General features: G+C 41.1%; 1 protein-coding gene across 2 annotated transcripts in view; it reads left to right on the top strand.

Annotated features, from left to right (window-relative positions):
• The window catches only part of CCNY (cyclin Y), a 290,053-nt gene that overhangs the window by 196,350 nt on the left and 66,109 nt on the right, over nt 1-27,594 (top strand). For both annotated transcript variants that reach the window (XM_037010329.2, XM_037010328.2), the window contains exons 2-3: nt 5,482-5,556; nt 25,254-25,288. In XM_037010329.2, the coding sequence (XP_036866224.1) occupies nt 5,482-5,556; nt 25,254-25,288 (110 nt within the window). The remainder of the gene's footprint in view (nt 1-5,481; nt 5,557-25,253; nt 25,289-27,594) is intronic.

The following is a 27,594-nucleotide window of genomic DNA, read 5'->3' as shown; positions in this document are numbered from 1 at the left end:
TCATACTCTATGAATAAAATGCTAATTTACCCATCACGATATAATTATTAAACCAAATATGTCGTTAAGATAGCATATGATGCATTTTGAAGTCATCTAAATACAGATTTTGTCTCACCTTTAATTGCCTATAGTGCTTTGAAAATCAAGAATGCATTCTCATGACCGGACAGCCCATGTAGATAACAGGAATGTCAAGACACAGGCATGGTTACCGTTCCAAAGTAGTCTTTTGATATCAACATGACTGAACACAATACCTGTGGCATATAGTAGAGACTAAATGCATATTTTTTCTGTTCAGCTGAATGCAGTTGAATAGCTTGCCAGGAAAAAAAAAGCAGTGTAAGTTTTTTACTTTTAGAAAGAGTTCAGTGCTTTGTCTAAGCTGTTTGTTTAAAGCACATACTCCCTGTATCACAGGATTTGGTTGGATATTTGGTTTCCGTTGTTCACTGGCTGGCCCTGTGCTCTGATGAGGTCAAATACTTCACCTTGTCTCACTAGCTGAGTTGTAAGTCCCTATAGGATAAACTGGCCTGTCGTTCTCTGTGCACCTTCCAGAGACTCACCCAGCACTGCCTTTGCTGCCTCAGAGCTGCTGTCCCCTTTGTGGTGTCACTAGCCCGCCTATCTCTGTGGCCCTTTGCTTAGGCATGGGGAGACTGCCATGGGGCTTCAGTCTGTTCAGTAAGGGCAGTGGTCTCTGCTAGTGACAGGTAAATGGCACCCAGCCAAAAAATCTTCAAGTTTTTTAAGTGACTGCTTTTTTTGGATAAGCTAGCACATCAGGTCCTTCCTGGGCTTAATGGGGGCAGGTGGGAGAAGTCAAAGCTGGGAGCACTGGGAAGGTGTGTCTCAGAGGCAGACTGAAGCTCAGGAGGCCCATGGACTGTTGGACATGGTAATGGCTTGAAGGACAGTTGTGTGAACAATCAGTGCTTACACTGCGACTTCACAAATAGGTGGTAAATTGTCAGAACTGAATGTAGCAGAGTACTTACCATCCTCTACCAGTGAAGTTTATTTCACCCATAACCTCTGATTTTAAGCTTAATAGCCCATGATTTTCTTCCTTCTAGTTCTTGCCATTCAGAAGGGTCACCAGACTGATTTCAGACCACTACACTCTTCCAGATGTGCTCTGACTGCTTGTGCATGTATGGGGTATCATTTTTCCTGACTCCGCAGTGTGGGGAGTTCTCCTTTATGGCGAAAATAGCAATTTTGTCACACTTGACTTCAGAGTGTAAGTTTGAGTGATACAGCAGGTTTATCTTCCTTCGCCTATGAGAATGCTGGTTTTTCCCATTTTTTTTCCCCTAAGAAGTTGGGAGTTTCCTTGCCAAAGCGCATGTTTGATTACCATATCTCTCTTGAAGGTCTGGGGCTGCTCTCATAAATGTGATGTGAAGGAAAAACCTGGCAGCTCCTTTGTAGCCTGCGATTTAGCATATTTAAGTCAGTGCCAGAGGGGCAGGTTCTGTGGTTGCCCCACCCTCATGCTGAGAGTTACTCACAATAGGGAAAAATTTATAAGGACAGCAATCTAGTCCAGGTGGCTCCTTTCTGGTGCTTAGCTTCCGCCTCCCCTTCACTCCCGCTCTGTCAGGCACTTACTCCCTAAACTTACTCCCCCTTGCTTGCTCATTTTCTGTGCACGTAGAAATGTTGCAGATACGGAAGGAGAAAGTTATATAGTGCTCCCCTTGCCTTTGTTCGGGGCTCAGACCTTGGATGATTACTTCCCTCTGAGCCCTCCAGCATAAAATAAACCTCAACACTCCAAGACTTCTGAGTGCCGCTTGGTTCTTCCGTCAGTGATCCAGTCCAGGTTTTTCCAGTATTTTCTGTAACACCCAGAGTAATTTGCCCTCAGACTAGGCCTGTACAAGTCAGCCCATCCCTTGCACCTGGCGTAGAGTTTTATTATTGCACTCTTTAGTTATGAATATAAATCTGGGTTAAAACTGGAGAAAATGCAAACCAGCATATTGTTCAGTGCTTTTCTTAAGTAATGTCCTGGCAGTTCATACAACTGTCACCCTCTAACATGTAAAACGTGTATAAACACCTAGGCATGTTTTCAGGTAAACATTAGCAGAGACATTAGTCTCTGTTTTTCTGAGCAGTTTTGCATACTCTTGTGTCCAGAAGCAGAGACTTCTTGGGTTTTTCTTTGTGTGGAAACTCCCTGGTTATCTCATATTGGGTCTAGATCCTAAAATCTAAGTCCCAGGGAGAACTTGAGGAGGCTTATGTGAACCTAGTGCTATGGGCTCTGGATGTCTGTCTGCATCAGCCTTCGCCTCCCTCCCAGGGACTTTGCTGGTCTCTGTCCTTCTTGGGCGTTTGAGGCCTGAGGAAGGTCTGGGCTGCCAGGGCTAGCAGAGTTCCAGCTGGGACCAGAGTTCTGGTCCATGCTCTGTTACCTTCCTTCCAGACACTCCCTCTCTCTCGGCCTCACATTCCATGTTCGTGAATGTCATGTCCAGTTCTGATCTTGAAGGTGCCTCTGAGTTCTTCATGACTTGCTGTGTGTCATTGAGCCTGTCACCCACTCAGGAAGCCCCCAGGGACAAGAGTGAGCATTATGATCAGACTCAGAGTTCTGACTTGGCCATAAAGGATGATCTCTTCCTCCTGTCACACTGGTGGGGCAGTGTGGAACATGGCTGCTGCTGCTTGGTTTCTCAGAACACACAGTTAACCTCTCCTTTCCCCCATGGCCTATTCATACAAGGAAGTGTGTGGTTTCCAGATGTGGTAGCTGCACATAGGATGAAGGCACCTCCACTCAGGGGCCCCTCTGAGCTGATCATTTTCTGTCATGGGTTCCTCAGCAAAAGTGGACAGTTTTCGGGGGGTGGACCTGTCTTGACAGCTCTGTGTTTACTTCCAGGATGGGTCCCACAGCCACAGCCATAGCCATCTCCTGGGAACACCAGCACGTGGGAGAAATAATGGTCCCTGCACCTAGAGGATAATAAAGGCTCAGATCATTTTTCCTAAGTCATTTTGAAAAACAAGTGTTTTAAATGCAAAGTAATAAAAACATGCTCAATCAAGAAAATTTAGAAAACAAAAGAAAAAAATCACCATTGTGTTATTCAGATGTCACAAAATCCTGGTATATATTCTTGTAATAGGATTTCTGTACCTATATGCAAGTTTCCCCCAAAATGATATTATGCTGCTTTCTTCACCTAATGACATAAGTTATTTCTGCTTCCATGTGAATAAAATACTCCTCATGTGGTTTTTAATGGTAGCCTAGCATTCTGCCATCTAGGTGTGCTGTTATTTACTACAACAGATGCCCTATTATTGGAAGCCTCTCAGAATCTGTGACGTCCACTGCCTTAGCTGTTTTGATGGCTTATGAACATTACAGCTTGAAATTTCAATCTCCAGGTAGTCAGGGATTGTTCTGAAGAACATTCTGAAATTTAAAATCAGTAGGATCTCAATTTCTTAAGAAATGGCAGGCAGCCTTGAGTTATTTTAATTTGACTCTTGGCTTCAAACAGAAAAGCTTTACCCTTTTTGCTTGTGGTGTTTTACAAACCCCTACTGATAATTTAAAGAGTAAAGTGTTTCTTAAAACTGTTCTGGTAGATGAGTCCAAATTGGGTCTTAAGGGAATAATAAAACAAGCATTTTTGGTATTGACACTGTGTGAGGCTAAGGGGTGGAGTTCTTGGTGTTGCCCCGCTGGCATGAAGCACTGCAAGTAAGTTACTTTTCAACTGATACTTTTCAGTGGGGACTGTGGGTAAAGGTTTTTGGTAGTCAGCAGTATCTGTTATGGTTGGGATTACATATGTGCCCTCATTTTTCATATTCCCAAGTAAACACACACAAAAAATTTAGTAGCATATTTGTTATTTAACCTTTTTATAACAAAAACCTAGTTGAGCAGTAAACCCACTCATAAAAACTCATTTTCACCAGGAAATTTCTGGCTAAATTTTATTTAGTTCAAATGGGATCAAGTTTGAGAAATTAGGTGTCTGTTTTGTCTCTCTCTCTCTCCTTCTGGCAAACCCCGTAATGCCTTTAGCTGAGAAACTACTGTACTATATGTAATTGTAATAGTTGTCACAGAAGAAGGACCACATAATTGAGATAGCATTTAAGATTCAATAGAGGTTTCTTTAATCAAGCACCCAGTGAGAGGTCAGGAGCTGTAGTAAACTATTAGCTGATGTAAGAGAAAATTGTTTCACTTCAAAAGCTTGCTGAGGGTACATCTCTGTGGGTAAGTGATTAGGTGTTGCCTCCAGTGTATAATATGACCATCCTTGTTTTTTATCTTTGACGATTACTGTTAATGCTCGAAAAAAAAAATCCTCTTTTTTTATTGGTGTTGATTAGGTTTCTTCGCAAATTTGTTGAAATAATTGTGAACTCAAAATAGTTTTCATTCTGATGCTGGAAGCTCATTTGAAGACCATTCTGACTTCCCAATAATTTTGATCTTCTCTGTTCCCTCCCCTAACTGTTCTTTTGTTTTCCTCAACTACTCTTTCTCTGTGGAATCAATTTTATTTTTTTAACTGGAAAAACTCTTCTTTGAGGGGATTCTAATTTGTTTAAACCCTACTGGCAAGCCTCTAGCCCTTGGAGATTGTTCTAAGGCAGGGATTACAAAATCAAATGCCCACAGGGGTAGGAAGGCCCAAAGGTGAGGAGCAGTGGATGAGTAGCAGGGAGCCAAGGGGGGGGTGACACTTTGGCACCGTCTTTGTTCCTATTTGGAGGGGCCGCCACCATGCTCCAGCCACTCGTGACCACTGGTGGTGCCAAATGATTTAGCTTCCTCCAAAAAAGATGGAAGTATGGAATTTTTTCTTTGTGGTATGTGTTTGAAATACAAAAATAATTGTATGTTGGACAAATGTAAAAAAAGAAAATGTGTGGATCAAATAAAGTACATCCATGGCCCAGGTTACGCCCACCGATGGCCAGTTTCAGCCTTTGCTCCAAAGGAAAAATTTTGTCTTTTCAGAAAATTACAATTGTAATTTAAGTAGCTCTTGTGTATGCTGATTGGGCCTAACAGCTGAGACACACTATTTTAATCACCTTTAACTGGGAAATCCCACTCCTTCAAATGTATACACAGAGCTTAGATGAGTCAATTGTAACACGTAATTCACCTTAACTGCATGTTATAACTTTGTCCTGCTATTTTGTAGTATCCTGGGTGCAAAGCAGACTTTTAAAAAGAATATGGAGTTTTAGGCTAATAGATCTCCTGCCAAGTGTCTAATTTTTATGTATGACTTTCTTAGATTTCTAAATAGTAGTGTTCTCAAATGAACCTAGAAGAATCCATTAACACAATAAGTACATTTTTTTCCAGAATCCGTGAATGCACTAATCTATTTAAAGTTGAAAACCTGAAAATCAATCATGACTCCCCTTAGTTACTAAATGGATATTCATGTATTTTCTTTTTTTTTTTTTTCTTTAAAGATTTGAACATGGAATTCAACCCTTCAGACCATCCTCGGGCCAGCACAATATTCCTCAGTAAATCTCAAACAGACGGTAGGTTACTGATTTATGTTTTTTAAAAAAACAAAAACAAATGCGGCTCATGTTGGTAACACCTAAGTCTTGATTTTCCACTGGATATTCTCAAAGTAAAAACAGAATCCCCTTTAGGGCTCCCCAAGTATATTGTTTGATGGTAGTTGTCTTGGGGTTTCTTTTTTTCTTTTTTTCTTTTTTTTTTTTTATTAAGTTATGTTTTAAAAATCTATTTGAAGCACCTATCCTCATCTTGCCAATCAGCTGGATTATTTTCTTGTGCATTCCGTAGCAGTAGTTTTACTTTGAGAGTCTGAAATTTCCCTTTAAAAACTGTTATTTGTATAAATTTTCTAAGATTAAAAGTATTTGTTTTTTAAGACAATATGTAAAGAAACCTGAAAATAAATCCTTAAATAAGAGCAACATTATCTCTCTTGTGTCATTTGAGAACTGAATTGAACCTGTGCACTAGGGGCCAGATGTTTTCTTCTTGCCAAACTTTCATTAAGCAGTTTATTCTGTGATTTTTGTGGTTAGTCCCAAGTGTTTGTGGAATTTCTTCTTGGGGTTTTTCTTCCTTTTTAGCTCCTGGCTTTATTATCTACCTGTTGCATTGCCCTTAGCTATAGAGGGCAGAAAAACTAATGTAATACAGTGAACAGGAATCCTCTCAGTTGGCTTCCTGTAGAAAAATGGCAGAAGTTTGTACCTGTAGAAGAGTGGCAGGAGAAGTGACAGGCAGTGCCCAGGCTGTTACATTACACTGCAGGAGTCCTCTGGACTCTGTCCCAGACTGCTTGGGCACGTTGCTAAGCTCTAATTTAGGGAAGATCCGAACTTAACTAGAAAATAACAAAACATGCTTAAGACAGTAAGTTCATTTATAGGAACTGATAACTTGAGTAGTGGTTAGTAACAGTTTTGACATGGTATAATGCTGCTGTAACATTGCTGACCTTTAAGACTTGATTTGAAAGAATTTGGTGTTTAGAAAAAAATCAGTGTTTCTAAGAGTAAGATTAAATCGTTGTAGGCATCAAATACTTGTGACCTAAGTTTTGAATGGATTGGTGAGAATAAAAGATTTTTTTCTTGACCTGGTAAAGTGGGAAGCCATTGGAAAGCTAAGACATTGCAGGGGAAGGAAGTGACAGTGGGCATCAGGTCTGGGGCAGTGAAAAATGACAATCAAAAACAATTTTTTTGTACTTAATGCTGTGAAAGAAGTTACAAGGTTTTCAGATAGTAAATAAAGAAAATGGTGTACTTTCAGGTCTGGTTCTTGTTTTCTGTGAATCCAGGCCACAGATCAGCATCATTTAGAAAATTTTCCAACTAGAGTCGCACATAATTCCCATTAAGTTGGGATGACACATACGTTGATTGGCATGGTGAAAGGTCTGACATAACAGAAGGATTGCTCCAGAGATAAGGTGGGGAGGTATATTTTCCTCCTTCCCCTTTACTCCAGAGCTCATTCCCCTTCCTCTTCTGGAGCTTCAGGGCATCCGTTACTCTGACCTTTCTGTTTATTGCTCAGTTTTTCTTTAAATGCTGGATCTTCCCATTCAGCATGTAAACTTACTTGAGTCTTGCAGGTTAAAGAAAGAAAAGGAGAAAAACCAGCACCCTCTCCCTGCAGCCACTGTACTTGGTCAAGTGAAAGCTGCTCCACCATCTACTTCTCTTCCCACTCCCACTCCCCCGGAATCTCCCACCCCCTAGCTGTGGGGAGCACACAGTAAGGGTGCTGGGGATGTTCTGCCTCCTTGGTGCTTGACTTCTCTCGTGGTGATTGCTGCCATTGACTATTCCTTGCTACTTAAAATTCCTTTTCTTTTGGCTTTTCTATCTTCAAGCAGGCCAATTTGCTGAAAACAGCTAATCAAGAATTGCTCTATAAATAATTAAGAGAAATAGGTTTTAAAAATAGGTAAATTTGGTAACTTTAATGAGTCAATTCTCTAGTGAATTGATGATCAGAGAACTGGCTATTTGGGCAGTTGGTCCTGAGAAATACTTCTTTTCTTTGTGGTTCTTTTCAGAATCCTAATCAACATCTCCATTCACCCCTTTAATGTTAGTACTTTCTAGGGCTCTGTGCTTTATACCCTTTCATCTTTTGGGTTTGCTCACAGTTCTGTGGCTTCCATGCTAACTGTAATGTCCAGCAAGATTTTTCTCTGCCGTGTTCAAAACTCATATATCCAACTGCCTGCTGGACATCTTTACAATGAAGGCTGTAGGTTCCTCTAACTCATTGTGTCTCAAACAGAACTCTGTAACTGCAGTTAACCACTCCTCAACCCCCACCCTGCATTTCCTGCTTTGCCCAGGTACCCAGGCCAGGGAAGGTCTCAAATTTTCTAGGTCTTCCCTCATCCCAGGTCTCATATGCTGGCAGTGGTGCTGGACCTGGTTGTGCATGTTTCTTCCCAGTGCCAAGTTCAGTGACAGCAGGTTGGGAGTTTGTTTTTAATCATAGAAACTGGCAGATGCTCCAAAGCAGGGCATTCCTTTTCTCTTTTTTTAAAAAAAAGGCAGCTGTTAAACATTGACCAGCACACCATTGCATCCAGATAATCAAAGTTGTATTAATTTTTACCTTTTGAATATCCCGTGAGTCTGACTGTTTTCCCATGCCCATTGCTGTCACCCTGCTTCAGACTTTGAGTTCTCACTTGAGTTACTCCAGTGGCCTCTGGATTGCCCGTTGACTTTGTACCTTTCCAGTCCTGTGTCCATGCTGCTGCTCGGTGAGGAGAGTTTCTGTGTATCAGATCTGATCATGTAACTTCCTTGCTTAACACTTTTCTAATGGCTCCGCAGTTGCCTTAGGATAAAGATCCAGTGCCTTGGCATGGTATACCAGGCCCCTTGAATCACCCCTGCCTTCCTTCAGCCTGTCTGTGTGCTTCTGCTGTACCGGCAGTTCCCCTGGCTGCCCTCTGCCCTCATGTCCCTTTGCATTGACTGGACTTCCCCTTCCGTCTTCCACACAGCTCATTTCTTCAATCTTCAAGGCTCATTTCTACCATCATTTCCTCCTGGAAGGTGCCCTTGACCCCTCAGTCTGGGTAAGTGGGCCTTTGGTGGCTCCCACAGTAGCATGTGAGTGCTTTCTTCATAGTCTGAACCATGGTGTGGTATTTAAAACTGTCTGTTTGTCTGTGTCACCAGCTAACCCCTAGAGGTCAAGGGTTCCTCACAGGTGGGCTGCAGGTGAGAGGAAGGAGTTTGCCTAGCCTACCTTGGCTTTTCCTGCTCTCAGGTTTGCTGTAGGTGAAAATTGCAGTTCCTTGTGCCTTTCGCTTTTGATCTTCTTTATTTTCATTAGCATGGTTTTTAGGGTGCTTTACCTTAAAAAAGAGTTTAGGCAGAAGTAAAAACCTGTGTCTCAGTATGTGTAATCCGTGTATTCCTCAAGAATTCCTTGAAATAAGTAAAGAAATAAAAACGAATTTTCCCTTGAGTGACTTAAAGCCAAAGTAGAAATACTAAAATTGAGAAATAAAAATATGAGCCATGGTTTTCTTTGCACATTTTTTCAGGAATTCTGAAATTGAGAAAACATTTGTGGCCTTCTTTGTTTGTGGTCATGTTTTTGTTACTGGGCATCAGGAGAGGACCAGCCTTTCTATACTTCTTTTATCTGGCATTTAGAAGCAGTCAACCTGCCTTTGCTGCTGTCTTCCATCAGAGCGTCCCCATGACCTTTCTGTAACCACCTCCCCATCACCCCATCATTTTATCCCCTCCTGTAGGCGGTGTTCTAGGATGCCCCTGTCACCGCCTCCCTGTCAGTGTCCGTGTGTTTCCCCAGTGGCTTATCAGGTTCTTTAGGAAATACCTTAGCCTTAGCAATTAGATATTGAAGAATCCATAGGAGCCCAAAGCTATTATATCAGCGATTTTCATACTTTTTTCCCTTTGCTTGCATACCATAATACTTTTGAAAAACTGTGAATGCCCTCAAACATATATATATTGACTGTAAAAATTGTTTATCCTATCAAAGAAGTAATTTCTGATATAAACATTGATATTTTAAAACTCTCCTCTTTTTAAAAATGTTTCAAAAAAAATGTCAATACCATGATGATTTTATAATCTACCATCAATCATTTAAAAGTGTATGAGCATTTTCTTTAACAGTTGGAAATTTTGTATCATTTCTTTTTCATCCTGAACTTGGTAATTTCCTTGCTGCTTTCTCCATAGAATTTTATTCCAATTAATGTATTTTGGTTTCTATAAGGTATTTGTCACACTGTCATACTTCTGTCCTATGAAAATATCAGTCTAAATTTAATTTGTATTCCCCATAATTGTAACTCTAAATGTTAAAAAGAAATTCTGGATTCAGATATCATTATTATTATAATGTTAATAGTATAATTTTTTGGTTGATCAGAGCCCTCAGTTGATAAGAACAGCACAAACATTAAAATTTTACTGAGTAATTATCAAACAGAAAAGTAAAATAATTTTTAGAAAAACATTTCTTACTGAGATGCTTCTATGGGTGAATAGAATGCTTCTATGAGGTTGCTAGTCTTCATCAGATTCTTTGTGTATATATGTAAGCTGATGGGAAGAGAAGTTTTGTTATAGTAATACCAGTAAATTCTTTCTACTCCATCTCATTTTTATGTCAGAAAATTTCTAAAGGGTTTATCATTGAAAATAATTTCTAATAATTAGTCACACTTGAATCTTTCTCTCCATCAGCTTTGTTGACTGTGAGAGATTGGAATCCACTTGATTTACAAAACAATTCCTCACCTAGTTTTAGGGGCTTCTCACTTTTCTAATTTTTGGGAAGTGCCCCAGAACGCCTTACCAGACAGTCAAATGATTTTTAATTCTAGCCACTTTTGTTTTCATTTGGTGGCATGTGGTTTAACCTGATACATTCAGGAGCCTGGATAAAATAAATCTGGTTTATTTCAGAACACCTTCCCTGATTCCTTGGGCCCCTTTGCAGTCTGTATACCCTCTAAAGAAGTGTGGTCTTCACCGTATGGTTATGACTACTGCATGTCTATTGCATTTATGTCTCTGTGTCACATACAGTGACCAGCCCATAGAAGGAACTCATATATATTGAATGAAAGCTCTCCACCTGCCCTCATCTCTGACATAATATTTTTATTTTCTCTTGATTTAAATATGTTTTTGTTAAATTGTTACATGTCCTTCTTATGACCTTTTTGGCAAAGCTGAGGCTTCTTCATTGTTAAACCAGTCACTCAAATCAGACCTACATTCTATCAGAAAAGTCTTATTCCATTTTTTTTCCAGTTCATGTAACACATGCACAAGCCAGTGACTGCCTCTGCTCTTCTGATCATTAAGTGGCCAGGCAGGGTGATGTGATGCCTGCCCTGCCATCTGCCTCCTGACCTCCTCCCTGTCTTTGTGTCCCGGAACTCTACATCCCGGGCCTCTCCCTCAGAGCCCATGTCTTTGACAGAAGTCTAAGCACTGAAGAGGCACGGTCCTGACGCAGCTGTCCTCACTGTGTGCTATCTGCAGATTCAGATCCACTTGTCCTGTGGTCGTGTCCTCCCCATCCCCCCATCCTGGTCTGAGAGCATATGTTGAGCATGAGCCCACGGTCAGTCCGGGTACGCCCTGGCAACCCAGGAGTCCTGTGAGCAGTGTCTCCCATCCCACTTTATCCTAAGTGACCTGGTACCTCGCCCTCTCTTCCTCCCTCCCCTGCTTTCTATTGTGGAGGTGATTTTTTATGGTTTGTAAATAAATAATAGATTTGTTGATTCATCAAATTTCAGGTCCTCATTTTACGGTGTCTGTTCCATGCACGGAGGCTAGCACACAAAAGAAACTTAAAAAGAAAGGCAATTGAACAAATGAAATGAATGAATGAAGGTAGGGAGTCATGAACCCTTCTGGGCAGACCTGCCATAGCATTGAGACACTGAGTCTACCTCCCTGACTTGGTGGTTTCTGTTTTATTCTGCAGCATCACTTTATTCCTCTTTCCCTAACGTTATAAAAAAGGGATACTTCCATTGTTTGTGGCACAGGTATGTAGGGTTTTTAGGCCCAGGCAGTGTATGGGGACTTCCCTCTCCCAGGTCTGAACTTGCCATGATCATCCTGCTGGTGGGATAGTCGTCCCATCTCTGCATCATCCCCTGGACTGCGCAGGATGGGGGGTGCAGGGTCTCCAGGCCATGTCAAGCCCTGTAGGCCATGTCAAGCTAGGGAGGCCGTGTTCTGGGCTGTGTGGCCTTCCTCTCCAGGAAGCAGAGCTCTGCTCCAGCATCTGATCTCTCAGGCTTCCCATCTGGAGAAAGCTGCTCACACAGTACCAACTCAGCTGAAATCAAATTAGACCCGAAATGTTAGTCTTTCTCATTATGCCCTCTACTGTGTCCTGACCTGTGATTTCCCCACTCAGTTGTCAAAAATCGCCTAGGGAGTCCAGGGCAGAGGCTTGCTCTGACTGGGTGGAGCCTGACGCCCTGTCCACCGCTGCCCTGCTGCTGTTAGAGCCCTCTGGCCTTCTAGTTGGTAGCGATAGACTCTTCTCAAAAACATCCTCTTCCGCCCTTCAGATTAAACTCTGAGGACATTCCGTCCTCCTCCCATTATCAGAGGCTAGCCCTTTCTGTCCATTTCACACCTTTTGTGGCCTCCCTTATGTGGCTGATGTGTTTGGCAGCTGCCCTGTGACGTCTGGTGAGGCAGCTGAATTCCAGTGATGATCTGAGTAAGTCAACATGTAGCCATGTAGCACCTGGGAAAGATCTGAAGATGATGGTGACTGAAAGCACATCCTTACAGAAGCAACCAGCTGGAGCTCTAGGCTTAGATCTGTCACCATCTTTCTGGCCTTGTGCATCTGATCCAGATGGTCTTCCTGAACCACAGTGTTTTCATCTGTAAAAGAGAGTCAGTACTTCCTCCTGAGATGGTTGGGAAGACTGAATGTGTGATCTGTCAGAGCTTGCTGCCTGAGGACACCTAAGTCCTCAGGAAGTACGTCCCTCCCACCGAGTGTGGCTTCCTATGCTCAGGTTCCGTTGGCTTGGGTCTTCCCTGACCTGGGTCACTCCCATCTTCTTAGCCTGTCTGAGGTTTCTAGTCCTTCACACTGACTGCAGCACCTCATCAGAATGCTGGGTCTGACAGGTGGAGACTGATAGGCACTGGTTTTGGACTGGAGGGTAACCTCTGGCTCTGCTCTGCCGGGTGTGTGTTTCCTTGATACAGATATATCAGCACTCCCATTTAAGAGTTGCTTCCACACACACCTTGGAAACAAACCAGAAGACGTCAGGTCCAAAATGGTAGCAGCCAGCATTTGGTAACAGCCCTTTATGGAAATATACACAGCCTTTTGCATCTCGCTAAATAAATCAAATGATAACCTCACCACCATATGCCAGAATAGATTTCTGGTAGGTCAACTAGTTGTGCATTACCTGTGATGAACATCCTCATAAACATCTGGAAACAATACAAGTAATATTAATCTCAGAAAGGAGCCATGTACGTTTATAACAGTAGTGGAAGAAATTGCTTAAAAATGAAAAACTATTAACAAAAATGAAAACTCCTAACAAACTGGCTAACATAGAAGAATGGACGGACAACTTTCCAGAAAAATACAACCTTCCAAGGCTGACCCAGGAAGAAACAGGAAATCTGAAAAGACCAGTTACCAGCAAGGAAATTGAATTGGTAATCAAAAAACTACCTTTAGGAACAAAACTCCTGGACCTGATGGTTCCACCGCTGAATTTTATCAAATATTCAGTGAAGACCTAATAACCATACTGCTTAAAATTTTCCAAAAAGTAAAAGATGAGGGAATACTCCCAACTCATTCTACTAGACTAGCATCACTCTAATACCAAAACCAGGCAAAGACACCACAAAAAAGGAAAATTACATACCAGTATTCCTGATGAACACAGATGCAGAAATACTCAACAAAATATTAGCAAACTGAATTCAAAAATACATAAAAAAGATCATCTATCATGATTAAGTTGGATTTATTCCAGGGATGCAAGGGTAGTGCAATACTTGAACATCCATCAGTATCATCCACCACATCAACAAAAAGAATGACAAAAGCCACATGATCATCTCCATAGTTACTGAAAAAGCATTCGACAGAATTCAACATCCATTCATGATAAAAACTCAACAAAATGGGTATAGAGGGCAAGTACCTCAACATAACAAAGCCATATATGACAAACCCACAGCCAGCATCATACTTAGCAGCAAGAAGCTGAAAGCTTTTCCTTTTAAGATTGGGAACAAGACAAGGATGCCCACTCTCCCCACTTTTATTCAACATAGTTTTGGAGGTCCTAGCCATGGCAATTAGACAACACAAAGAAATAAAAGGGATCCAGATTGGCAAGAAGAAGTTAAACTGTCCCTGTTTGCAGATGAGATATTGTACATAAAACATCCCTAAAGAATCCACTTCAAATCTACTAGAATGAATATTGAATTCAGCAAAGTTGCAGGATACAAAATTAATACACAGAAATCTGTTGCATTACTATACACCAATGATGAACTAGCAAAAAGAGAAATCAGGAAAACAATTCCATTCACAATTGCATCAAGAAGAATAAAATACCTAGGAATATACCTAACCAAGGAAGTGAAAGACATATACTCTGAAAACTACAAGATACTCATAAGAGACGTAAAAGAAGATATCAATAAAAGGAAACACATCCTGTGTTCATGGATAGGAAGAATTAATATTGTCAAAATGGCCATCCTGCCTAAAGCAATCACATTCAATGCAATTCCTATCAAAATACCACTAGTATTCTTCAATGAACTACAGTAAATAATTCTAAAATTCTTATGGAACCACAAAAGACCCAGAATAGCCAAAGCAATCCTGAGAAGGAAGAATAAAGTGGGGAGGAATTATGCTCCCTGACTTCAAGCTCTACTACAAAGCCATGGTAATCAAGACAATTTGGTACTGGCACAAGAACAGACCTATAGACCAATGGAACAGACTAGAGAACCCTGATATTAACCCAAGCATATATGGTTAATTAATATGATAAAGGAGCCATAGACATACAATGGGGAAATGACCGCCTCTTCAACAGCTGGCGTTGGCAAAACTGGACAGCTACATGTAAGAGAATGAAACCGGATCACTGTCTAACCCCATACACAAAAGTAAACTCCAAATGGATCAAAGACCTGAATGTAAGTCATGAAACCATAAAGCTCTTAGAAGAAAACGTAGGCAAAAATCTCTTGAATATAAACATGAGCAACTTTTTCCTGTACACATCTCTTTGGGCAAGGGAAACAAAATAAAAAATGAACGAATGGGACTACATCATGCTACAAAGCTTCTGTACAGCAAAGAACACCATTAGCAGAACAAAAAGCATCCTACAGTATGGGAGAATATATTTGTAAATGAAATATCCGACAAGGGGTTAACATCCAAAATATATAAAGAGCTCACATACCTCAACACCCAAAAAGCAAATAACCCTTCTGAAAAATGGGCGGAGGATATGAACAGACACTTCTCCAAAGAAGAAATTAAGATGGCCAACAGGCACATGAAAAAGTGCTCCACATCAATAATTATCAGGAAAATGGAAATTAAAACCACAATGAGATGTCACCTCACACCAGTTAGGATGGCCAACATAGAAAAGACTAGGAACAACAAAAGCTAGCGAGCATGTGGAGAAAGGGGCACCCTAATACACTGCTGGTGGGAATGTAAACTAGTTTAACCATTGTGGAAAGCAATATGGAGGTTTGTCAAAAAAGTATAAATAGAAATACCATTTGACCCAGGAATTCCATTTCTAGGAATTTACGCTAAGAATGCGGGAGCCCAATTTGAAAAGACATATGCACCCATATGTTTATCACAGCACTATGTATAATAGCCAAGAAATGGAAGCAACCTAAGTGTCCATCAGTAGATGAATGGATAAAGAAGATGTGGTACATATACACAATGGAATATTATTCAGCCATAAGAAGAAAACAAATCCTACCATTTGCAACAACATGGATGGAGCTAGAGGGTATTATGCTCAGTGAAATAAGCTAGGCGGAGAAAGACAAGTACCAAATGATTTCACTCGTATGTGGAGTATAAGAACAAAGGAAAAATGAAGGAACAAAACAGCAGCAGAATCACAGAACCCAAGAATGGACTAACAGTTACCAAAGGGAAAGAGACTGGGAAGGATGGGTGGGAAGGGAAGGAGAAAGGGAATAAGGGCATTACGATTAGCACACATAATGTGGGGGTGGGGGGCATGGGGAAGGCAGTATAGCACACAGAAGACAAGTAGTGACCCTGTAGCATCTTACTATGCTAATGGGCAGTGACTGTAATGAGATATGTGGTGGGAACTTGATAATGGGTGGAATGTAGTAACCACAGTGTTGCTCATGTGATTGTATGTTACTGATACCAAAATAAAAAACAACAAAAAAAGAATACTCATGTCAGAACCCACCCTAAAAATTAAAGCATCAAATGGGAAAGAAACTAATACACATAACAAAGGATTAATACCTTTATATATTAAACAATTGTACAACCAGTGAAAATGCTACCACACCAACAGAAAAATGGACAATATTTGTTAGCATGTTTATGTGTGTGCACATGTCTATTTGCACATATTTATATATAAAAGCATGTGTGTAAGTTGCATAGAGAAAACTCTCTCTTGGAGAGGATACACATGAAAATATTAATAGTGGTTCTCCATGTTTCTCTATATTTTTCAAATTTAAATTTGTATTTTCTCCTTTATACTGCTCTGTGTTTTCCAGATTTCCTATATAGTAAGCATACATTTCTTTTATAATTGGAAAAAAGTTTTAGAAGAATCCACTTTATTTAGGTTTCTGTGCTTCTGAGGAAATCCTTTGGCCCTCTGTATTCTCCAGGTAGACAAAGTGTCAAGTAAAGGCTGTTTATTAGGTGGTTGCTTGACTTTAAGTCGTTTCTCCTTCTGCTGTAGTTCTGCCTCCTGTTCTCTTCCCTGGAATCTTCTCTCCACAACTGCTGTGCCCTGGACATCTTTGAAATTGTCCTTATCTTTTCATTTTTGTTTCATCTTCCTTGCTGACATAGGTTCCACTTAGAATGTACAGAGTGTCCAGTTCCTCTGTGCCCAGGTTTATAAATAAGTGCAGGTCCAGGAGAGTTAAGACAGGCTGAGTTCTGGAGAGAGGCTGCCCTCACAGCAGTGCTGGAGACGTTCCCTGTGGGGGCAGTGACTGCATGGGACGTCCAGGGTGGGCCAGCCCTCAGAGTGCATCAGCACTCCTGCCATAGTGCAAAACTGTGCCCTGGTCACTGGTGTTCATGACTAAGCTCCTTGTCAGGGTGGTTGCTCAGCAGGCCAGGAATCTCAGGAGTGTCTTTGCGTTGGCCTCGATGCAGTGCTCTTTCCCATTGGCTCAGCAGTTCTTTTGAATTAAGTGAATGATTGAATTTAGTGAATTACCAAAAATTGTGGGAATTGTACGGCAATCTCAGACTTACTCTAAGAAAAATTAATATTGAGCCTCTTATTTTTCAAAGCCTGAACCATGCTACCCACAGGATAAAAGAAAAGTAAAAGGTTGTCTTTTGAACTGTGTTAGTCGCCTGCTTTGGCTCTGCTACCTCAGCAATCAATTCGACATCTCAGAGCAAAATTCCGTGTTCTTCACTTCCTTGTGGAGGCCTTGCACTGGTTTGGCTGCCAGTCCTCCACACCCAGAGTCGTCATTTTTCTTAGAGCGGCTTGACTCTATTTATACTGCATCTTTACTATCTGTGGTTAAGCAGAGTTCATCTCCTGCAGATTCCACTGCCCGAGATGCAGAAGAAGGAGCCTGGGTCCCCAGCCAGCTCTCCCAGATCCTCCCCTGGTGAGGCCTGTGTGGGATGCCAACTCTTTTTCAAAGAAATGATGTTGAATTGCATGTTTTAGGACCTCTTTAGTCCTAACATTCTTGGCCAGTGGTGACTGACACTTGCTAGTAGAAGGTCTGTTTTAGAAATGGAACAGGGAAAACAAGGTAATTTTTTAAATGCCTGGCTGTAAAAGAAGTTAGCTGAAATTGAGTTTAGAGTGTTAACAAATCCTCAATATTTAGGCAGTATGTTTCTCCACGAAAGTGAATTTTTAAGAGAAAAGAAACTTTACTTCTGTGACATTGTGGCAAGATAATGTCCCATAGCAACCTACCTATGTGGACTTCCGTTTGTCCCTCAGAGTGCAAATACTGCCATTTACTCCTCACCCCCATTTTATCTGGAGAAGACTTTTAATGCCAAAGGTAGTATATTTGCTGATTTTAGATGGCTTATATTTAAATCCTCTAGTACATCTATTTAAGTTATTATGGACTATTGCAGTAGCTAATTAAAAATCCTTTTAACGAACCATCATGGGTGGGATTAAAAGAACTTCTATTATGTCTCTCCTAGGAAAGTGAGATTTATGAACTACATCAATTAATTGCCTGTCTTCCCAACAAAGCAAAGTATAACTATTAGTGGTCTCAATTATGTAGGAGCTCTGAAAACTCCAGAGATTTTGATTGATACGTTATTAGGAACCAAAAATACTCAGGTTAAAAAATGTCTAAAAAACTAGAAACTAAAGATGGTGGCGTGAGAGGAGAGACAGAGGCTTCCTCCTAAAACTTGATACAATTAGAAAATTTAATTGGCACAACTAATCCTGAGAGAGCAACAGGAAAGAGAACAGCATCAGACTGCATACCCCTGAGAAAAGAGCAGACCTCACTGAATGGGGTAACGTACAGAGGTGTTGCTCCACAGGACCTGAGCCCTCCCTCACCCCAGCTCACCAGCGGGAGGAAGACGGATGGAGCACGGAGGGAGTGGAAGGCTTGGGACTGCTGAATACCTAGCTCCAGAACTCGGCACTGGGATCACAGACCTACATTTCATGGTGATTTAATAAGACTTGCATGACTATCGGGATGGAAAGTTAATACAGTCAGAGTTCCTGGGGAGACTGGGATTCCAGCCACTTGTGGAAAGCAGGGATCCATATCCGCTGGCTCTGGGACAAAAACAAACCTGTGTGACTGGCCCACTGGCTCAGGCAGTGGAGAAAAGCACAGCAGCCGGGAGGCGGAGAACAGCTCTTTCCTCCCCACAGGCACCAGTACCCTTCCCCTGTGACCCCCAACATTGCTTCAGGGGCTGAGCAGCTCCAGAATAGAGCTTCTGGGCACTAGAGGGCGCCTTATACAAACATGAAATATCAAAGGAACCTTGCCCAGAGTAAAATTACTAATCCAACTCCTGAGAAAGATTTAAATGATATGGACCTCGTGACTCTTCCTGAAAGGGAGTTCAAAATAAAAATTTTCAACATTCTAATGGAGGTATGAAAAGACATCCAAGAACTCAGGAATGAATTCAGGTACGAGATCCAATCGTTGAAGAGCACGATGGAGGGTATTAAAAGCAGGTTGGATACGGTGGAGAAGGCAATAAATGAAATAGAAATTAGAGAAGAGGAATACAAAGAAGCTGAGGCACAGAGAGAAAAAAGGATCTCTAAAAATGAAAGAATATTGAGAGAACTGTGTGACCAATCCAAGCAGAACAATATTCACATTATAGGGGTACCAGAAGAAGAGAGAGAAAGGGATAGAAAGTGTCTTTGAGGAGGTAAGTCGCTGAAAACTACCCCAAACTGGGGAAGGACACAGTCTCTCAGGCCATGGATATCCACAGATCTCCCTACACAAGGGACCCAAGGAAGACAACACCAAGACACATAGTAATTAAAATGGGAAAGATCAAGGATAAGGATAGACTGCTAAAAGCAGAGAGAGAAATAAGATCACATACAAAGGAAAACCCATCAGGCTAACATCAGACTTCTCAGCAGAAGCCTTACAGGCCAGAAGGGAGTGGCGTGATGTATTTAATGCCATGAAGCAGAAGGGCCTGGAACCAAGATTACTTTATCCAGCAATATTATCATTTAAATTTGAAGGAGGGATTAAACAATTTCCATATAAGCAAAAGCTGAGAGCATTTACCTCCCACCAACCATCTCTACAGTCTATTTTGGAGGGACTGCTATAGATGGAAGTGTTCCTAAGGTTGAATAGCTGTTACCAGAAGTAAAAAAAAACACAGAAAAGAAAGTAGATCAGCTAATTGCGAACCAAATGCAAGCTAAAATTAACTATCCTCAAAGTCAATCAACAGACAGACAAAAACTACAGAATTTGATACCTATTATATGAAGGGTGAAGGAGGAAGAAAAAGGAGGAGAAATAGAAAAGAGCCTTTAGATTGTGTTTGTAATAGCATACTAAGTGAGTTAAGTTAGACTCTTAGATAGCAAGGAAAGTAACCTGGAACGTTTGGTAACCACGAATCTAAAGCCTGCAATGGCAATAAGTACATACCTATCGATAATCACCCTAAATGTAAATGAACTGAATGCAGCAATCAAAAGACATAGAGTCACTGAATGGATGAAAAAACAAGACCCATCTATATGCTGCTTACAAGATACTCACCTTAAACCCAAAGAGATGCACAGACTAAAAGACATGGGATGGAAAAAGATATTTCATGCAAGCAATAGGGAGAAAAAAGCAGGTGTTACAGTACTGGTATCAGACAAAATAGACTTCAAAGCAAAGAAAGTAACAAGAGATAAAGAAGGACATTACATAATGATAAAGGGGTCAGTTCAACAAGAGGATATAACCATTATAAATATATATACACCCAACACAGGAGCACCAGCATATGTGAAACAAATACTAACAGAACTAAAGGAGGAAATAGAATGCAATGCATTCATTTTAGGAGACTTTATCACACCATTTACTCCAAAGGACAGATCCACCAGACAGAAAATAAGTAAGGACACAGAGGCACTGAACAACACACTAGAACAGATGGACCCAAAAGACATCTATAGAACTCTACACCCAAAAGCAACAGGATACACATTCTTCTCAAGTGCACATGGAACATTCTCCAGAATAGACCACCTACTAGGCTACAGAAAGCCTCACTAAATTCAAAAGGATTGAAATTCTACCAACCAACTTTTCAGACCTCAAAGGTATAAAACTAGAAATTAATTTTACAAAGAAAGCAAAAAGGCTCACAAACACATGGAGGCTTAACAACATGATCCTAAATAGTCAATGGATCAATGACCAAATTAAAATGGAGATTCAGTAATATATGGGCAAAAATTACAACAACAACACAAAGCCCCAACTTCTGTGGGACGCAGCGAAAGCTGTCTTAAGAGGAAAGTATATAGCAATCCAGGCATATTTAAAGAAGGAAGAACAATTCCAAATGAATAGTCTAACATCACAATTATAAAAACTGGAAAAAGAACAAATGAGGCCTGTCAGCAGAAGGAGGGGACATAATAAAGGTCAGAGAAGAAATAAACAAAATTGAGAAGAGTAAAACAATAGAAAAAAATCAATGAAACCAAGAGCTGGTTCTTCAAGAGAATGAACAAAATAGATAAGCCTCTAGCCAGACTTATTAAGAGAAAAAGAGAATCAACACACATCAACAGAATCAGAAACGAGAAAGGAAACATCACGATGGACCCCACAGAAATACAAAGATTTATTAGAGAATACTTTGAAAACTTATATACTAACAAGCTGGAAAACCTAGGAAAAATGGACAACTTCTTAGAAAAATACAACCTTCCAAGACTGACCCAGAAAGAAACAGAAAATCTAAACAGACCAGTTACCAGGAGCGAAATTGAAGCGGTAATCAAAAATCTACCCAAGAACAAAACCCCTGGGCCAGATGGATTTACCTCGAAATTTTATCGGACATACAGAGAAGGCATAATACCCATTCTCCTTGAAGTTTTCCAAAAAATAGAAGAGTAGGGAATACATGAAGCCAACATCACCCTAATACCAAAAACAGGCAAAGACCCCACAAAAAAAGAAAATTACAGACCAATATCCGTGATGAACGTAGATGCAAAAATACTCAACAAAATATTAGCAAACCGAATTCAAAAGTATATCAAAAGGATCATACACCATGACCAAGTGGGATTCATCCCAGGGATGCAAGGATGGTACAACATTCGAAAATCCATCAACATCATCAACCACATCAGCAAAAAGATGGACAAAACCACATGATCATCTCCATAGATGATGAAAAAGCATTCTACAAAATTCCACATCCATTCATGATAAAAACTCTCAACAAAATGGGCATAGAGGGCAGGCACCTCAATATAATAAAGGTCAAATATGATAAACCCACAGCCAACATCATACTGAACAGTGAAAAGCTGAAGGTTTTTCCTCTGAGATCGGGAACGAGACAGGGATGCCCACTCTCCCCACTGTTATTTAACATAGTCCTGGAGGTCCTAGCCACGGCAGTTAGACCAAACAAAGAAATACAAGGAATCCAAATTGGTAAAGAAGAAGTTAAACTGTCATTATTTGCAGATGACATGATATTGTACATAAAAAACCCTAAAGACTCCACTCCAAAACTACTCGAACTGATATCAGAATACAGCAAAGTTGCATGATACAAAATTAACACACGGAAATCTGTGCCTTTCCTATACACTAACAATGAACTAATAGAATGAGAAATCAGGAAAGCAATTCCATTAACAATTGCATCAAAAAGAATAAAATACTTAGGAATAAACCTTACCAAGGAAGTGAAAGACCTATGCCCTGAAAACTATAAGACACTCTTAAGAGAAATTAAAGAGGACACTTGCAATGGAAACTCATTCCATGCTCCTGGCTAGGAAGAATTAATATCGTCAAAATTGCCATCCTGCCCAAAGCAATATATAGATTTGATGCAATCCCTATCAAATTACCAACAACATTCTTCAACGAACTAGAAGAAATAGTTCAAAAATTCATAGGGAAACACCAAAGACCCTGAATTGCCAAAGCCATCCTGAGAAAGAAGAATAAAGTGAGGGGTATCTCGCTCTCCAACTTCAAGTTCTACAAAGACATTGCAATCAAGACAGTTTGGTACTGGTGCAAGAACAGAGCCACAAAATGTGGAACAGATTAGAGACTCCAGACATTAACCCAAACATATATGTTCAATTAATATTTGGTAAAGGAGCCATGGACATACAATGGGGAAATAACAGTCTCTTCATCAGATGGTGCTGGCAAAACTGGACAGCTGCATGTAAGAGAATAAAACTGGATCACTGTCTAACCCCATACACAAAATTAAATTTGAAATGGATCAAAGATCTGAATGTAAGTCATGAAACCGTAAAACTCTTAGAAAAAAACATAGGCAAAATCTCATGGACATAAACATGAGTGACTTCTTCATGATCATATCTCCCCGGGCAAGGAAAACAAAAGTAAAAATGAACAAGTTGGACTATATCAAGCTGAAAATCTTCTGTACAGCAAAGGACACCATCAATGGAACAGAAATGTACCCTACTGTGTGGGAGAATATATTCATAAATGACAGATATGATACAGGGCTGACATCCAAAATACATAAAGAGCTCATGCTCCCCAACAAACAAAAAGTGAGCAATCCAATTAAAAAATCTGCTGAGGAGCTGAACAGACAGTTCTCCAAAGAAGAAATTCAGATGGCTAACAGACACATGAAAAGATGCTCCACATTGCTTGTAAAACCACCATGAGATATCACCTCACACCAGTAAGGATCACCACCATCCAAAAGACAAACAACAACAAATGTTGGCGAGGTTTTGGAGAAAGGTGAACCCTCCTACGCTCCTGGTGGGAATGTAAGTTAGTTCAACCATTGTGGAAAGCAGTATGGAGGTTCCTCAAAATGCTCAAAATAGACTTACCATTTGACCCAGGAATTCCACTCCTAGGAATTTACCCTAAGAATGCAGCACTCCAGTTTGAAAAAGATAGATGCACCCCTATGTTTATTGCAGTAGTATTTACAATAGGCAACAAATGGAAGCAACCTAAGTGTCCATCAATAGATGAATGGATAAAGAAGAAGTGGTATATATGCACAATGGAATATTATTCAGCCATAAGAAGAAAACAAATCCTACCATTTCCAACAACATGGATGGAGCTAGAGGGTGTTCTGATCAGTGAAATAAGCCAGGCGGAGAAAGACAAGTACCAAATGATTTCTCTCATCTGTAGAGTATAAGAACAAAGAAATACTGAAGGAACAAAACAGCAGCAGAATCACAGAACCCAAGAATGAACTAACAGTTACCAAAGGGAAAGGGACTGGAGAGTATGGGTGGGAAGGGGCGGATAAGGGGATTAAGGGGCATTACAATGAGTACACATAACATGGTGGGGGCATGGGGAAGGCAGTACAGCACAGAGAAGTAGTGAGTCTGCAGCTTCTTACTATGGTGATGGACAGTGACTCTGTCCACAATGGGTTTTGTGGGGAGGGACTTGGTGAAGGGGGGAATCTAGTAACCATAATGTTCTTCATGTATTTGTAGATTAATGATAAAATGAATTTAAAAAAAGTAAAAAAACATATCTAAAACCAAATATCATAACTGAGTGGGCATTTTGTATCAAAATATGGCTAAAAGAGTTTAGAGTTTCAGGGCTCTTTAGTTGCTTCAGTGGTTTCAAATTTATTTTAAAGACAAATTTGATTTAGGTAATTTTATCCATCTTTTTGGTGGCACTAGTGTAAGAGATTCCACTTATTGTTATTGTATTTCCCCCCATGGTCCTGTTCCAGCTTGCTTAAGGGGAAAGGAATCATTCACTGTAGGGTACCAGGGTATCTTAGAAACCTTATGAGTCCTTGGAACTGGAGACTGAAAGCCTTTATGAACTAAGGAAGCACCTACCTTCTCCCCATCACTCCTTTGCCCTTCATTCTCCTCTGCATGGCAGCTGTGCTGGGGGCCCTCACCACCACTCCCAGTTTCAGAGGGCATCGGCACTCAAAATATAGTTGTACTCATGGCTATGATTTATGACAGAGAAAGTAAACAAAACAAAATCAATGCCAGGAAAAGGTGCATGGGTGGCAGTGTGAGGAGCAGTCTTTCAGACAGGGCAGTATGTTTCACAGCAAGTCTGCTAGCCACCTGGAGTGAGAGGGTGCTGCTGGTGCTCTGGGAGGGGCCTAAGCAGATGCCCAGTCTTGTGCACCAGCACCCAGCCTGGAGAGGTCTGGCTCCCGTGATGAATGAGACCTCTGATGTGCTTGATCCATCCCGTGTCTCAGTGCTGCTCTGGGATTTTTTTATGTCAAGGGTCACTTTATGTCACCCAAATTGTATGCATCTTTATGGGTCTGGTTGGGCTACAAATCAATAGTCCTATTACTTGTTAATCATCTTAAATCAGTGAATGCATACAAGTTTTGTAAGATGAATTCTATTTTACTCAGTTCCTGGGAAGCTGTTATCCCACAGTTAATGGTGGCTGCAGTTGGGGAGCTATGGTTTAAGTGGGTGTGTATAAATGTTACCGCTGTTAGCCAAGTTCAGGTCAGTATGTGTGAGGCCATATATTCTTAGATATAGTTCTTGAATAACTGGGTATACTGGTTGATGGAAGGATGGGACCATCACACAGAGACTTAGTCCTCAGCAACCTGCAAGGGGTTGGCATGCGGGTATGTAACATTTTTGTCGCATCTTTTGTTTTCACAGTGAGAGAAAAACGCAAGAGCCTCTTCATTAACCATGTAAGTGAAGTTGTCTCCCTGTGTTCTTAATGACTATACAGTGTAAAGAACTCAGGTAACATGTCTGTGATGGTGCAAATGGGTCATGAATTTCGTCAGTACTTGGAAAAACATGAGGAATGTTGCAGTGTACTTATGCTCAGTTTGGTTTGTAATTAGACAAGCATGGCTTGGTATTTGTCCCAGATGTTTTTCCAGAAGCACCAGATTGTGGTTGTTCATGGGAAGATGTGTGCAAACAGTTCCACAGCAAACACTACACAGGTCCAAATGAGAGCCACTCCTGTGAAATTTCTAATCTTCTCCTTCTACCCAACCCCCATTCCTCTTTTTTTCTCTCTAACTCAGTTTCATCTGAACCAACACAATTGTTTTTCATAAGGCTTTCTGCCACCGTGCACTTTTTCCTCTCCCTAATTATTTGTAGGTCCGAAAGAGTCTGCATCTTCTGGTTCTTCTGGTACTCAAAAAAAGGACAAACTTGACAGTACTTTAGTTTTAAAAGGATTAACAAACCTCACCTCTTGTCTTATGGCCTTTCTGAGCAGTAGCTCCCTCCCCTGCTGGCCATGCATGAAGCATCCTTTTGAAATATGTCACCCTTCTTCTCGAGCAGTACGTACAGCTGGCTCACTTCATCTGTTCCCCACCCTCCCACCGAATCCGCACACCCCTTTGGTGCCCTGACTCACATCCCTCGGGAGTATGGAGCCCTGACGCCGAGCAGGTTACTGCCTCCCTTCCTCTCCCTCTGGGTATGTGCCCCTTTCTTTTGGAAAGAAAACTATCACCATGAGGTATCTAATGATAAAGTAGGTAAATTACCAAATAAGCATGCTACAAATTCTCATATTGTAAACAAGAATGACATACTTGACCGTACAAGGGATTTTCTTGGCATTTCTGGACAGTGTGTATTTAAGTATTTGGAGACCTTGAAGTACTTGGCACCGAAGCTATGTGTTAAAGAGGCTTAAAGCCATAACACTGTCTTTCCTGCCTTTTGAAGATCTGGACAGAAAGCAGTTGAAAAGAAATTCATAAGCTGGGTCCATGCTTTCAAGGGTCTCCAGGCTTGGCCATTACAAGATGGGTTATTCCTTCATAGGCCACATCAGTGTATATGTTTATGTTCAGTTTCTCAGGGTCAGAGGGAAAGCCTACAGTTTTTACCAGATTCTTAAGGCAGTCTGTGACCCCTTCCCTGGCCCTCTCAAATTTTGATATGTCCGTGTAAATTAAGCATCTGTGAAATTACAGTGTATGTATGTCATAAAGAAAATATGCTGAAAATTGCTAGGCCTTTTTTTTTTTCCTCAAGGTAGTATATACCTGGACATAGATGTTGGGGTGATGTGAATTGTGTAAATCCACACTTGCAATTCCTACTTGCTGGGTGCCCTCGAACACTTTCCACTCCATAACATGTCTGCCAGGGAGCTTGCGAGTGCAGGAGAAGAGCTGAAAGTGCAGCCAGGCCACCCCACCTCTGCTGTCACTGTGGTGCTAAGAGAGGAATGGTGAAGAGGGGATGGCGGCCCCACGTGGTCATGGCTGACAACAGAGCTGTGCTCTCATAGTGCCAGTCCACATGTCCGTTGTCATACCCTCCCCATGTCACCTTATGTGGTCACATTCTCCCCATGGTCCCTCACCTTTTGCATCACACATGGTCCTGGCACCTGCCACACACTGGGCCAGGATCCCTTGGTCCCACCCAGCCCGTGGATCTGAGTGGAAGACTGTGCATTCCAACTCTGTATCCTCTGGGTCACAGCCCAGCCCACCCTCCTCTGTAAAACCTCTCATCTCTTTGACGCAGAGAGTGATGTCTCACAGTAGTTGAGATCTGCTCAGATGCCATGCCTATGTCAAAGAAACCTCTGCTGTCTTACAGGACAGGAGACCCTGCAGCTGCAAAGCAGTGCACAGCTCTGCCCATGCTGGGAGAAGCCGTTCCAAGCAACTGAAATACAGTTTGGGTGAAATGACCAGCAGATTCAATTAGGTTAATAAAGCCAGTGTGCTTTTCATGTTTTGCAATACATGGATGTCATGAGTTAGAGCAGTAGAGAAAGAGTAAGTAGTAGTACTAATAATCAATACAGGCTGTTGGGTGCTTGACTATGTGTGTGCCAGGCACTGCTGTAATTGGTTTAGTGTACTTACTCAATAACCATGCTAGGTAGCTACTATTTACCATTCCCATTTTAGAGATGAGAAAAGTGAGGCATGAAGTTACTCAGAAGAGCAGGGGAGCTCACGTGGTCTGGCTTTAGGACTCCCCTTCAATGTGCCTCTCAGAT

Source organism: Manis javanica, chromosome 2 (genome assembly GCF_040802235.1).
Source record: "Manis javanica isolate MJ-LG chromosome 2, MJ_LKY, whole genome shotgun sequence".
Taxonomy (NCBI): Eukaryota; Metazoa; Chordata; class Mammalia; order Pholidota; family Manidae; genus Manis; species Manis javanica.
The sequence above is the reverse complement of the archived record's forward strand: the minus strand, read 5'-3'. Positions and strand labels throughout refer to the sequence as shown.